At 52.2% G+C, this 13,800-nt stretch overlaps 1 protein-coding gene across 2 annotated transcripts; it reads left to right on the forward strand.

Annotated features, from left to right (window-relative positions):
* Positions 1–2,900: 2,900 nt before the first annotated feature.
* Positions 2,901–12,694, forward strand: LOC114019333 (zinc finger protein RFP). Of its 2 annotated transcripts, none has more exons than XM_037914830.2 (7): positions 2,901–3,521; positions 5,130–5,282; positions 6,261–6,491; positions 6,819–6,841; positions 7,573–7,688; positions 9,630–9,689; positions 11,044–12,694. In XM_037914830.2, exons 1-7 carry the CDS (start codon positions 2,997–2,999, stop codon positions 11,553–11,555), a joined length of 1,620 nt encoding a protein of 539 aa, XP_037770758.1. In that variant the 5' UTR covers positions 2,901–2,996; the 3' UTR covers positions 11,556–12,694. The 2 variants fall into 2 exon arrangements, with proteins under 2 accessions (XP_037770758.1, XP_037770759.1); XM_037914831.2 differs by having other exon boundaries at positions 2,907–3,521; positions 5,130–5,225.
* Positions 12,695–13,800: the final 1,106 nt, after the last annotated feature.

Consider the following 13,800-nt stretch of genomic DNA (forward strand, 5'->3'; position numbering starts at 1 on the left):
ACACAATTTTCCACACTGAAAAAAAAACAGTAACCTAGTTAATAATAATTAATACTAGTAATAATAATAATAAAATCAACTCATAGAATTAATGAAAAATGTGTGTATCCTGTATATGAGATTATTATATGAGAAATGAAAATGAGCTTGCTTTGGGATTTTACAAGGCACTTATATCATTTAAAGGCATTTGGTACCCTGAGTCATGATAACACTTCTTGCAAATCACATAAATAGGGATCTCATGGTCCCCTTCCTTCACCCCATTGCAAAGGCGCAGGTGTTATTGCTGGCTGCCCTAGGGCTGCAGAAAACCCTACGGGCAAAACATATGGAAAGAAGAGGATCAATTTATACAGACGGCTGAAGGGGGACTCCCACAGTGCATTCATTAACACTTAATAAATACATCAAAATTAAATACATTACAGGGATAAGAACCTGTAATGACAACTTTACTTCGTGAGAAGCTCCAGAGAAAGAAGACCCAGAGGGACAGTTTTCAGAGTAGCAGCCGTGTTAATCTGTATCCGCAAAAAGAAAAGGAGGACTTGTGGCACCTTAGAGACTAACCAATTTATTTGAGCATAAGCTTTCGTGAGCTACAGCTCACTTCATCGGATGCATACAGTGGAAAATACAGTGGGGAGATTTTATATACACAGAGAACATGAAACAATGGGTGTTACCATACAGACTGTAACAAGAGTGATCAGGAAAGGTGAGCTATTACCAGCAAGAGAGAGCCGGGGGGCGGGGGGGGGGGGGGGAGGAAGGACCTTTTGTAGTGATAATGAAGGTGGGCCATTTCCAGCAGTTGAGAAGAACAGTGGGGGGAAATAAACAAGGGGAAATAGTTTGACTTTGTGTAATGACACATCCACTCCCAGTCTTTATTCAAGCCGAAGTCTGAGGGAGTAATGGTAGGGGGAATCCCAGGGAGACCAAACGGGCTGGTAGAGGGAGCAGACAGAGAACAAGGGTAGAGGCAGAGTGGCTGCAGGGTTGGCCCAGTCTTCTGCATCTGCGCTGTGGGCGGAGACACTGATCTCTATCACTGGAAGAGGGAACAACAGAATGGAATGCCCAGAAGAAGGAATGACTTGAGGACAATTTCCTGAGGGACCCATCCCCTTGCAGAGCTTTTCAAGCTCTGACATTTACATTGCTACATGGTTTGGCCCACAGAAATAAAAATCTGCACATCCTCCATGTGTTTTTGGACCAATGGAAAAAACCAGGTACAATTCAACTGACTTTTAAAATTCCCGAGGAAACTGAGTTAACAAAATAAATGAGCGTATGAATAACCAGAAAATATACTTCTCAAGTGAAAAACGATCACTAGACTTCTTTGCAAAGACATTGTAAGTTTTCTGACAGGAAAAGCCACACAAAGTGTCTGGAAAGGAAGAGGAGATTAAATTACTTGCCTCAGTGGAATGAAATCCCCAGAGCATCGCTGGGCCTGTGATGATGACGACCGGGGTTTCCTCACCTGGGGATCCCCCTCCCCGTGCTGGAGAGGCACGGCCGAGCAGGTCTGCGGCTGCCAGCAGGACCCCTGCCCCAGGTGCAGCTCCCATTGGCCTTGGTGGCAGACAGTCTGGGAGCCTCCTGGCCAATGAGCTGGGGGTGGGAGGGGGAAGGCAAAGGGGAAGATTGTAGGGAGCAGGGGAGGCGGGGGGCGGGGAGCTGTTTCTGGAGGCACAAAGGGGAGGCTGTCTGGAGGGGGGCGATGGGGGCACAGGGGCTGGTGGGGATCTTCCACGCGGGCAGAGAATTGTGTGGGTCTCTGTGGGGTGGGGGGTGGGAGTGATGGACAGAGCCAGCTGCAGCTCGGGTCTGGTCTGTGGGGGAAGGGAGCGTTGCTATACCCCCCCACCCCCTCCCCAGGAAGCCCCCTCTGTACTGTGTATTTTATGCCAGCCCCGGGGTGCCCATCGCTGCTCCTTTCTCCTGTCCTGGCTCCATCTCTTTGTCTGCCCCCACAATCCCCCCCCCCATCTGTGTCTGAGAGGGACAGACTCCTGCTGCTCTCTCTGCCTGCAGGTCCCTCCCCCTCCCTGCTGGATCAGGCAGCTCTGGCACCACCACCCCCCCCCCGGCCTGCCCCAGCTGGGAACCGGGTCAGCTCTGGGAGGGGGGATGGAGGCAGCGTGCAGAGCTGCCCTGCCTCCGCTGAGACTCTCCGCAGGGATGCCGGGGAGGGGGGAGCCGCCCCTGAGGTGAGAGCGCCCCACCCCACCCCACGTTGCTGAACTGTAAGCATGGGCACCGCAGCCCATCTTCCCGCCTGTGTATCCAATCCCCTGGCTGCCCCGCCCCTTATCCAACCCACCGGCCCCCCAACCATGAGGCTCCGAGCAGCGTTTGGCTCAGGGCGGAGCCAGACATGCTGTCCCGCGGGAGCACGCAGACCCCCCCCCCCCGAGCTCTGCCCTGCATTGGGCACACCTGGCACACCCCATGTGCACTCCTATGCCATGTACCCTGCAGGCCCCTAGTGCGAGCTCCCCGCACACCAGCTGCCCTTGGCCATTGGGCCCCAGCCCTCGCCTGGGGGATGGGAGCTTGGTCTCCCTGCAGTCCCTGGTCTCTCTGCTGGGACGGACAAACAGGGAGAAAATGGGAGCAGGCCTTGCTGGGTCTGGTTGTGTTACAGGGTCACCTGCCCCCCTAGGGCCCAGGCTGAGATCCCAGCACATTCCACAGGCCCCTGAGCCGCCCTCAGATGGACTCTCAGCCTCGGTCCCTGTGGTGGTGGGGGAGACACTGGGTCATTGCCCTGGGGGAGCTGCTGGGGGGGGAGGAGATTTAGCTCCTCACAGACAATTTTAACAGTTCTAAAGTTTCAACTTTTTGAATCTCAGTGTCTAGTATCATTAAATAGTTTTAGTCTGACCACAATATTGTTTGATCCCCCCAGAACTGATACATTTTTTCATCAAAGCCTCCAGGGGTGAAATTGGTCGGGTCCTTCCTGCTCAGCAAACATGATGAGTCACTTTCAGGCAAGGAAACACCCCGTTGCTGCTGCAGGTGGGGCAGAGTGTGAACTCAGGAAACTGAAACTTACCCTGTCCCACTGCCGGGAGGGAGCCATGGCTGCAGCGAGCCCCGTGGAAAGTCTCCAGGAGGAAGCGACATGTCCCCTCTGTCTGGAGTATTTCACAGACCCTGTCACTCTGGAGTGTGGGCACAATTTCTGCCGAGCCTGCGTCGCCCAGTGCTGGGAGGGACCCGACACAGCCGCCTCCTGCCCTCAGTGCAGAGAAACTGTGCAACAGAGAAACCTCAGGCCCAACAGGCAGCTGGCAAATGTCGTAGAAATCGCCAAGCGGCTGAGTTTCCAGGCAGCAAAGGGAACAGGAGGGGGCGGGGTGTGTGGGGAACACCAGGAGGCTCTGAAACTGTTCTGTGAAGAGGATCAAACCCCCATCTGTGTGATCTGCAGAGAGTCCCGGGCTCACTGCGCTCACACGGTGGTTCCCATACAGGAAGCTACCCAGGACTACAAGGTAGGGAGTTGCTGTCCAGTCTAATGGGTAATAACTTTGGATGTTAATTACAGCTTAATGGTGTGATCCTGTCATTCAGCTGTGTGTAGCCTTCATTGCATGAAAGCTGATTGGGGGAGTTACAAGCTGTGGCTGGTATTACTGGTTGTATCACAGTGTTTATTGTTATTTGCATCCCCTAGAGACCCCAGATGAGATCTGACCTCGATTGTGGGGGCCTTGCACAAAACCCGGTGAGGGACAATCCCTGCCCAGAGCCATTTACAGTCTAACTGGACAAGACAGACAAAGGGAGGGAGGGGAAACTGAGGCACAGTGAGGGGAAGTGACTTGTCCAAGGTGACTCAGCAGATCAGTGGCAGAGCTGGATATAAAAACCTGGTTTTCCAAGGCCCACTTCAGTGCTCTAACCACTAGCTACTCTGCCCCTTTCAGCAGCACTGAGCAGTGGTGACGTGCTAACAGTAGAAGGAAAAGACTCCTTGACACAGGTCCTAGGCCCGGCAGGGAGAGGAGGTTTCTCACTGCGATTCTGAACTCCTGTGCCGCTCCATGAGGGTTAAACTCAGATGCTGCCAGCCTGCACTAGAGGAGATCACTGGGCTGAACACGGTGTGGGACCCCGAGCACCTTCAGTCCACACCCACAAGGGCTCCAGTCAGTGCAGGTCCATGCCACATGCCACTGGGATCAGACTTATCTTCAGCAAAACTAACCCCTGGGCCGTGCGGAGCAGTGCCAGTCTGACCTGTTCTCGTGTGTTCATGGGCAAGGACCAGCCAACGTGGTTCTGTTAGTCCCACCAGGCAGCCCTTTGAAATCTGCCAGAATCCACCGCTTCTGGGGTCTTTGCTCGGGACTTTGGGGTCGCTACCCAGAGGCCATTGCCAGGGAAAGGGGCTAGGACAGCACTAGGGCAAAGCCCAGCTGTTCCTAACACAAATCAACACATCTAATGGGGTTTGCCCTAGTCCTTAGATCAGTGCTGTCCTACCCGTCCCATCCCCCGGGGTACAGGGCTGAAAGTCAATATGGCTCCCCCGATATGGCTGCCCCCGGTGGCTTCTGGGATTGGTATCACTGTTTGTTAAATCTTCTCAAAAACAGCTTTATAGATTCACCACCATGGGACACCAGTTTTCCACTGGTTCGACTCAACGGAGAAAGTGGATGTAATAACTTAAAACAATCTGAATACAAAACCCGCCCAATTTTCATAAATAAGGTTGCATTTCCTTTGTGTCTCTGATGTCCTACCTTGAGAAAGACCCACTGTTGTACACAATATTGTTGTAACTGTGTTGGTCCCGGGCTATTAGAAAGATAAGGTAGGTGAAGTAATATCTGCTCATGGCCAGCTTCTGTGGTGAATGACAAGCTTTCAATCTTACACAGAGCTCTTCTTCAGGCCTGGGAAAGAGTCTGTTCCCCAGAGCTGAGTTGTGTGTAACTCTTTTACCAACAGGAGATGGGCCAGCAAAAGGTATTGCCTTACCCACCGAGTCAATCTCGGAAGACTGACTGTTATGTGGAATTTTGGGTGGGAAAACACCTCGCCCACCCCCTACAACCCTGAAAATAAACCCACAAATCATTTCTGTCTGTCAGGAAAAAATACAAGCCCATTTGAAGACTCTGAGGGAAGAGAGAGAAAAGCTGCTGGGATTTAAAGTAACTGGAGAGGAGAGAAGCCAGGAGTATCTGGTTGGTGCCTGTTGTTCTTCGCCTGCTGGGACATGGAGCTGGGAGGGATGTTTATTGGTAGATTTCTCTGTGGCCTTGTGTGTGTTTCTCCATGATCATGGGACACTGTGTGTGTGTGTGTGTGTGTGTGTGTGTGTGTGTGCGCGCGCGCGCGTGCGCACATGCGTGCGCATATCACAAATGTTCTTTCCCTGGAGAAGGACAACAGCATCTTCTGCAGGATCTAAGATGCATTTTAATTAATGAGTTAAAAACTACCCCTTGTGGCTTTCACAAAATTTCTCCCAAACCACACTGACTATATCCCAGTAGACACGGAGACAGCCGTTGCAGAGAGATTGGGCCCAAATGGGAAGCTGTAAGAAAATCCTCTCCTTTGTGATCACAGTGTAGAGTCAAGTGTCAGGATGGGAAGAATGGTGGGTTTTGAACCTCAGCCCACAGAGACTCTCATGACAACCCGACCGCTCTCCAGAGCCAGCGGGGGCCGGGCTAGTGGAACTCTGGCCCACCAGCAGATCTGCCTACAAAGCTCCTGATTGGAGCAGACGTTCGGATGCATGAATTACGCCAGCAGGAGTCACGGGAAGTTGTCCAAACAACTGAGTGAACTCCCGATCTGCTGCTGGACTGGACCCTGACGCTGGCTGGGCCCTGGCGTTGTTCCTGACTCAGGTTTGACCTGCAGTACTGCTGTCTGACTTTGGCTTGACCCTTCGCATGGCTGCCTGACTCCGACTCCAGTCCTGATCCCCCGTGTGACTCCAGACACTGATTCTGGCTCAGCCTTTGGCGTGACTTCTGAGCTCGACTGTAGCCCCAACCCTTGGTGAGATCCTGACTTTGACTCCAGCTCTGACTTTGGCTGTAGTTCCTGACTTCTGACTGCAGCTCTGAGCACTAGGCCTGACGGCTCATGGCCTGGTCTCTGCCCAGATGTGTTAGAGATTGCAAAGAAACTCTCTCGTAAGACTGTATGAAAGGTCATCAGGCTCCATCCATGTTCCTGACCAGCCCTTTCCTTATTTCTTCTAGAAACAGACAGAAACCGAGAGGCAGAAGATTGTGTCTGAATTTCAGCAACTGCGGCAGTTCCTGGAGGAACAAGAGCGACTCCTGCTGGCTCAGCTGGAAAAGCTGGACAAGGAGATTGTGAAGATACAGAATGAAAATATCACCAAACTCTCAGAGGGGATTTCCCATCTCAGTGAGCTGATCAGTGAGATGGAGGGGAAGTGTCAGAAGCCAGCAAGTGAATTCCTGCAGGTGAGACTGAGCTAGAAACATCCCAAATCCCAACACAGGGACAGGACAGCTCCTGAAATATGGGCACTGGGGTCCAGCAGTCAGAGATCTCAGTGTAACTCAATGTGTGCATTGCTGAAATGTGAATGACGATTGTTCTTTGCAGACTCACAGACACATTGATATTAGAGCAGGAAAAGCCCCATCAGCTCAGTGAAATCATGGCCCCGGGGCCAGGGCAGGGCTGATTTTCCCTGTATTTGCAAAATCCCTTTCCTGGAATCCCAAGTGTGTGTCAGGTGGTACTGAGATTTTTTTTAATCTCTCTTTCCTCTCTCTCCCCTCTAGGATGTCAGAAGCACCTTGAGTAGGTACGTGGCTCTCTCTCACTCCCACACATACTTGGCAATGCTGGGGAAGAGCATGGAGATGATGTTTGCACCGCATCTCCACAGCAACATGTGTGGGGATTTTGGATACAAATCTCTCAGATAAACTTAATCCTGAGGTTCTCACCCTGGTACAGAAGACTCTGGAATTCTCCATTCAGTGGGAAAGACTGACCTCAAGTGTTTCTTCGAGATGTCACATCCCTGGCTGAGTAGCTGCCTCAGGATTGTGGGGATGGAATATGGGCCTGTCACTACTGGGGCCCTGGTTACCATTCAGCCCAAGGCAGCAGTGGTCAAGAGTCTTTCCCACCTGAGTCTTTCCCAGCCTGAGGACTGTTTGGAGACCTGTGTGGAATGAGCTGGGGACGGGGGAGTTGGTGTCTCAGTTTAGTTCCTAGTGGACAGATTTCTACAGCACTTTACATCGGAACCTCCTGTCCCTCAGAGCATGGAGGCCAAGGAGTGAATTGGCCATGGAGACTCAATTCCCCTTTTGTCCCCAGAGCTGATCTCACCAGACCAGAGTTGAAGAATATTAAGGAGTCCTTAGAAGGGAAGGTTGTACGGCCATGGGCTGTGTTGCACCTGCTCTGAGGCTGGGAGAAGTCGAGAAATTCGAACTTCAGGCCCATTAGAGCAGCGACTCGCTAGCCAGAACTTATCATGAGTCACACAATGAAATATAATCATGTGAAATTGTTTCTCTCTAGGTGCGAGAAGGGAAAGTTCCAGCAGTCAGAGGAGATTTCTCCTGAACTGGAAGAGCAAGTCAGCGATTTCTCCCAGAAAACTATTGTGCTAATGGAGACTCTGAGGAAGTTCAAAGGTACCCAGAAGGGATCTAGGAATGGAAATTGGGAAGAGCCTCTGAGACTGTGGGAAGAGAATGGTGCTGGTCAATTGGTTCACACTTAGATGATGCTTCTATTTAATTGCTGGGTGAGAAGGCCAGACATTTGGGTCCAAGACAGTCAGGTTGATTAATTCAAACCTTTCTTTGCACCAGAAACACGCTTTTCAATGACAGTTACAAAGTAAGAAATGACTCATCGACTTTAAGGTCAGAAGGGACCATCATGATCCATCTACTCTGACCTCCTGCACATTGCAGGCCACAGAACCTCCCCACCCACTCCTGCAATTTACCCGTAAACTCTGGCTGAATTCCTGAAGCCCTCATATAATGATTTAAAGACTTCAAGTTACAGAGAATCCACCATTTCTTCTAGTTTAATATCGGTAAATAATACGTGCCCCAAATGGCAGAGGAAGGCAAAAATCAACCCCAGAGTCTCTGGCAATTTGATTTGGTGGAAAATTCCTTCCCTATCCCAAATATGGTGGTCAGCTGGACACTGAGCATTTCAGCAAGACCCAACAGCCAGACACCTGGGAAAGATTTCTCTCTAACTCAGAGTCCTCCCCGACTCGTGCCCCATCACCAGCGATTGGGATATTTGCTACTAGCCATCGCATATAGAAAGAAGTGCTGGTCAGTTCCCTTCTCGTGGGACATAGGTGGGTCACGGGGGGATTTCTTCTAGGAAGCTCTAATCACCCCTTACAATGTCTGGAATATTAGACACCTCCAAATTGCATATTTACTAGTTCTTTTCCAATCACCTTTGAGTGGTATGAATATTAAGCACCTTATATAGGTCATACACGACACATGCATGAACACATCATTGGCAGGGCTTTTTTTGTTCAAGTTATTTTCTTGTTATTGTTCTCTTCTCTGATTGGTTTATTACCACTGATTATGCACACACCACTTTCCCCCTTGTCTCCACACAGGGGGTATTGGACTTTGCTAATTTCTCTGTGGCTGGATGCACAGCCCCCCTCAGCCTGGCTCCAGCCCTTCAGTGCCACACCCCACTGCACAGTCTCCCTCACCCCCCTCCCTCCAGCCCTTCTTTGCCTCCACCGATTGCACAGCCCCCCAGCCTAGCTCCAGCCCGTCAGTGCCGATCCCACTGCAAGGGTAAGCGGTGTTTAGGTGGGACACACACACACACACAGACACTCATCCTCCCATCAGACATATTATTTAAAGTAGTGACAAGAATGCACTGAAATACGGTTTTCGGAGAAATATTTATTTCAATGCCCCCATCCCACAAAATAAATATTGACTGCGGCAGTGAGGGACATTCAAAAACACTCACCTGAGTTGAATTTATTACTATTATTATTGTCTGTTGTTTATTAACGAGCTAGGTTATGGTTTTTTCAGTGTGGAAAATTGTGCGTTATTTTACGGGTTGAATGATGACTGAATGACGTAACCCCCCGCCAATGTCCATCACTCACTCTGGTAATTTTGTCAAGTGTCCGTCGTACAACATGATGCTGCCAACCCCTGGCCAAAGAGACCAAATTCGGTAAAGTTACTTTTATGACAAAGTCTTTTTATGATCTGGGTCTAGCTTATGACAAAAGGCCGTGAGTGAATGAGACAACCAACTGGAGTTGGAAGGGTGGGAGGGGATGAGGAGGGGAAAAGTAAATCTCTCTTACAGATTGTGTGTCCTGGGATGGTTGTGAGGCTGAAAGGACGTTGGTTCCATTGTTGGGAGATGGCTGAATGAGAGAGGAAGTAGAAGGTTTCAGTTAGTTTCTGTTAAATGCCTGAGTGTGTCTCTGGGCCTCTCGATCTGTTTCTCTGTCATGATGAAAACACAGTTCTGTGTGTTCAGAGTGGGGACGCTGTTAGAAATATGAAAGTCTGAAATCTCCTCTCTTTTCTCCTTTCCCCCGCCAGACACTCTGCCGTCTGCACTGGAGACACAAATTGGGGAATCCCTAGGAGCACACAGGCAGGGTGAGTTTGCAGCTGGAGATTGTCTTTAAATTAGGAGAAAATTCCAGTGAAAACATCTTCATGAGATTGTGACGAACCAAATCACCAGTGGCTGTGGCACACACAGCCCTAAAAATGACCTGTTCACAGTGAGGAGATCCAGGGGCACTGGAACATGGAGGGCCAGGGGGCCAAGCTCACCCTCTTTTCAACATGGGCATAGCTTGGGGGCAGGGGGCCATGCTGGCCCCCCAAACTGCAAGCCTTGGGAAGGCGTGGAGCATCGCAGCATTGGCTGTGCTTCGTGGAGGGGCGGCTGATCAACTGCGCCCTGTGTAGTGCAGCTTCTTCCTGGTGCTTGTCCCTCTCAGTGGCCCCACCCCTGCTCCTCTTCCCCCCGGACCCTCCACCTGCCCTGGGTGGTGCACGCCGGAGAGTGGACATGGGAAGGTGGAGGGTCAGGGGCTCTCCATAGCGGACAAGACTCCCAGCCTAGCCAGGGGCAGGTCCTCGGCGGTAAGATGAAGAGTGGGGCAAGGCCAGGGAGAGGGCAGGGCCACAGGTGGTGCGACCTAGTACCCCCCTCCCCAACTTCTGCCAAGATGCCGGAACACCTGGGGAGATCCCAAGCTGACATCACACAAATAATCCTGACACCAACCTTAGTGCTGTGTTCATGCCCACGCTAATGAACAGAAACACTCTCCCTGAGCGGCACCCGAACAGAGCTCAATGTCCTGAGGACTGACACATCCCTCTGCTTTAGCCTGGTGGAGGGGGTCTCCCCATTGCTCTTCTCCAACATCCTGCCTTTCCTCCAGGCAGGGCTGGGCTCTCCCATTGGAGCTGCTTCCTGGACTGCGGAAATCATCTCCCTCTGATGCTGCCAGCTCCTCCCTTCTCTCTGGGCTGGGGATGGGGCTACCCCACCCAATGCCACCTCCTACTCTCTGGTGTTAATCAGCTCTTCCCCAATGCTGCATCTTCCTCTCTCTTCCCAGCCCTGGGCGTGGAGACTGCATTAGAGGAGGGAGATTTCCTCTGGGCTTCAAAACTGGACCTTCTTCCTCCGCTCCCTCCCCACTAAAATCTTTCTTGGTGAGTCTCTCCTGCTGGGAATGGAGCAGAATCAGCAGGGGTAGCTGGGAGCTGACGCTTATGCAAGCGAATGGGAAATTAATGAAGTGGGTCTCCTTTCCGAGACTGAGGAAGTGCAGTGACATCCCTGCTCAGTCTCAGGTGCCCAGGACAGAGGCAGCTCCCTGCGATCCAGGCCTGTCCCAGCCAGAACAGGGCTGCTGGGGAGAGTGAGAAATAGCCCCAGCCTCCCCCAGGGCCGAGCTCTGCCCCTCACACTCTGATTCTCTCTCTCCAGTGAATGTGACTCTGGATCCAGACACGGCTCATCCCATCCTCGTCCTGTCTGAGGGTGGGAAAAGTGTGAGATGTGGAGACACGCGGCAGCGACTGCCCAAGAACCCTGAGAGATTTGACTCTGTGTTCTGTGTGCTGGGCTGTGAGGGATTCACTTCGGGGAGACATCGCTGGGAGGTGGACGTGGAGGATGGGCAATTCTGGGCTGTGGGGGTGGCTAGAGCATCTGTGGGGAGGAAGGGAGGGATCAGCTGTAGCCCTGAGGGGGGGATCTGGGCTGTGGAGTGGCTGGGTCAGTTCCTGGCTCTCACCTCCCCTGTGACCCCCCTGCCCCGGAGCCGGGCCCCCAGCAGGATCCGGGTTTGTCTGGACTGTGACCGGGGGCAGGTGACATTTATCGATGCTGGTGACGAGGCCCCGATCTTCACTTTCCCGCCGGGCTCCGTCCCTGGGGAGAGAATCCGCCCCTGGCTCTGGGTGTGGCCGGGATCCCGTCTCCGACTGTGCCCCTGAGACCCACAGCAGAGGGGGGAGCCGGAAATCAGCCTCTCTAGCCTCACGGACCCCAGTCTCTATGACCTTGGAGGACTCCCATCGACCCAGCCGCTGGCTCCTCTTCTCTTTGACCCCTGGAAGCTCCTTCCCCTCCCTCCCTGCAGCCCCAGGCGTGGGAGGGGGAGGAACCCCTGGGGCTGCAGGAGGGGCAGAGGGGCCCTGAGGGGCAGAGGTGGGGGCTGGGCAGGGGGCAGAACTAACAGCCGGGCTGGGGACAGGCAGAGCTGGGGGCTGGGCAGGGACCCAGCATGAATCAATCAGGGTTTGGGGGGCTGGGGAGAAGCAGCAGCAGGGAGCGGTTTGTGCAGATCTGTGGGATTGGATCTCATGGGGTCTCCCAGCCAGAGCTCCTGCCCCAGGGGCCCAAGTCACTTCAGGACAACTGGTCGCACTGTCATGGTCCCACATACGCGCGGGGGCGGTGGAGGGGATGGGTAAGGGGTGCAGATAGATGGAAAAAACATAATATAACTTTAACAAAATCATCATTCGGTCAGTCTCACGATTTTTTTAAACTCCTGAGGTTGGCAGCACTGGGGGAGGCAGGGACAGGGCAGGTTTGACCCGAGGGAATTAGAAGAAGCAAGAAGGTAAATGTGAATGAAAATAAAACAAGAAGAAAGGGAGAGTCCAGGAGAAATGGTGGAAAATAGAATTGAGAAGAGTGACAGGAAACTATCCTGACAGGGGAACCAGCCGGGGGCAGCAAGAGGGGAAGGGATAAAATTGGGGGTGGAGGGGGGTGGAATGGAGCAGCCATGGGGGCTGATCTGTAACAGGGAGGGGAGGAGAGTGGGAGAAACACAGGAAAATAAACAGGGATCGGAAGTGAAGGTTAGAAAAATGAATAAAAAAGGAGAGTATGAAAGGAAAGGGAACAGAGAGATTTATGACATGTTACTGAAAGTGAGACTGTAACTCATTAATTCCCTATATTAATTCCTGGCCATTGGTACATTGGTGCTATTTTAGTGCCATTAAGAAAACTGTTCTCCGTAGCTGGGGATCTGCTTGCATGCTGTGGTTATTAAGGCTCCTTCTCAACTCCCTTTACTTTCCACCTTTAGTAATTACTGTAAATAAAACATTACAAACAATTCTTTTTTTTGTTCCACTTTATTGTCCCAGCTGCAGTTGTCGGGGGCAGAGCCGTGGGATTTGCTGCCTGACTTGGTTGTGTCCCCTCAGCCCCCACAGGGAATATCGCGCTTCTAGGAGGAGAGTTTGAGGTTTACTGGGATGTGTCACTAACCAGCCTGTGCTCTGTCTCTCTCCTGTCCACACCCATGTCAATCTGGAATTGCTCAGCTGTGCTCTGCGGAGAGGTGACTGGTTGCACAGGGGACAATCCATGAAGGGACGTGGTGTTGCAATGCTGAGCGTCACAGGGCCGAGTTTGTCGGCAACCAGAAAATCACATTCTGCAAAACTGAGTCAGGGGCCTGAACCCCCTAGACAATGCGTGGGCATCAGAGGCACCTTTCAATGTGATTCACAAAAGCCAGCTCACTCAGCAGGGAGCCATCTAAGTGAGACAAGGGGAGATGCTGACAAGGGGGGAGGGGTGTCCTAAGCCCTGCCCCCTCTCACTGACAGGTGCCTAAATCGGGGCTGGGGGGCGTCGGTCTCTGCTCAGCTGCCCACAGACGGGAACCCAGCGCCTGATGGTCGGTGGTTCTGGCACCTGAGGTGTTTCTTACTGGAATGAGGTTCGGGTGACCAGATGTCCCGATTTCATAGGGACAGTCCAAATTTTGGGGGCTTTTTCTTATATAGGCACCTATTACCCCCCACCCCCATCCCGATTTTTTACACTTGTTGTCTGGTGACCCTAAATGAGGTAGGCACCTGCCTCGCTCCACAGAAAATGTGAATGTGGGGGTGGGGAGAAGGTGGAGGTGGGTTTTGTGATGTCACCTGCCTTATAACTTTCACCCCCACGGTGAGAGCCCTCAGCTGGCACGTGGGAGACCCAGGTTCGACTCCACTGTCTAGAGTAGCTCACGAATGTGAGTACCAACCTCAGGGCAAACAGTTACAAACCAGGGTACAAACCCCACGCTAGGTATCAAATGTGAAACTCTCAAGCACCATAACAGCCTGAACATGGAGTCACAGACAGTCCCCTTGGGTTCTCCGGTCTATCTTGCTGCTTTTCTGCCTCCTCCCCTGCTGCATCTTCCTGCTCCCCCTGCTGGGGCTG

This window comes from Chelonia mydas, chromosome 14, assembly GCF_015237465.2.
Source record: "Chelonia mydas isolate rCheMyd1 chromosome 14, rCheMyd1.pri.v2, whole genome shotgun sequence".
NCBI lineage: Eukaryota > Metazoa > Chordata > Testudines > Cheloniidae > Chelonia > Chelonia mydas.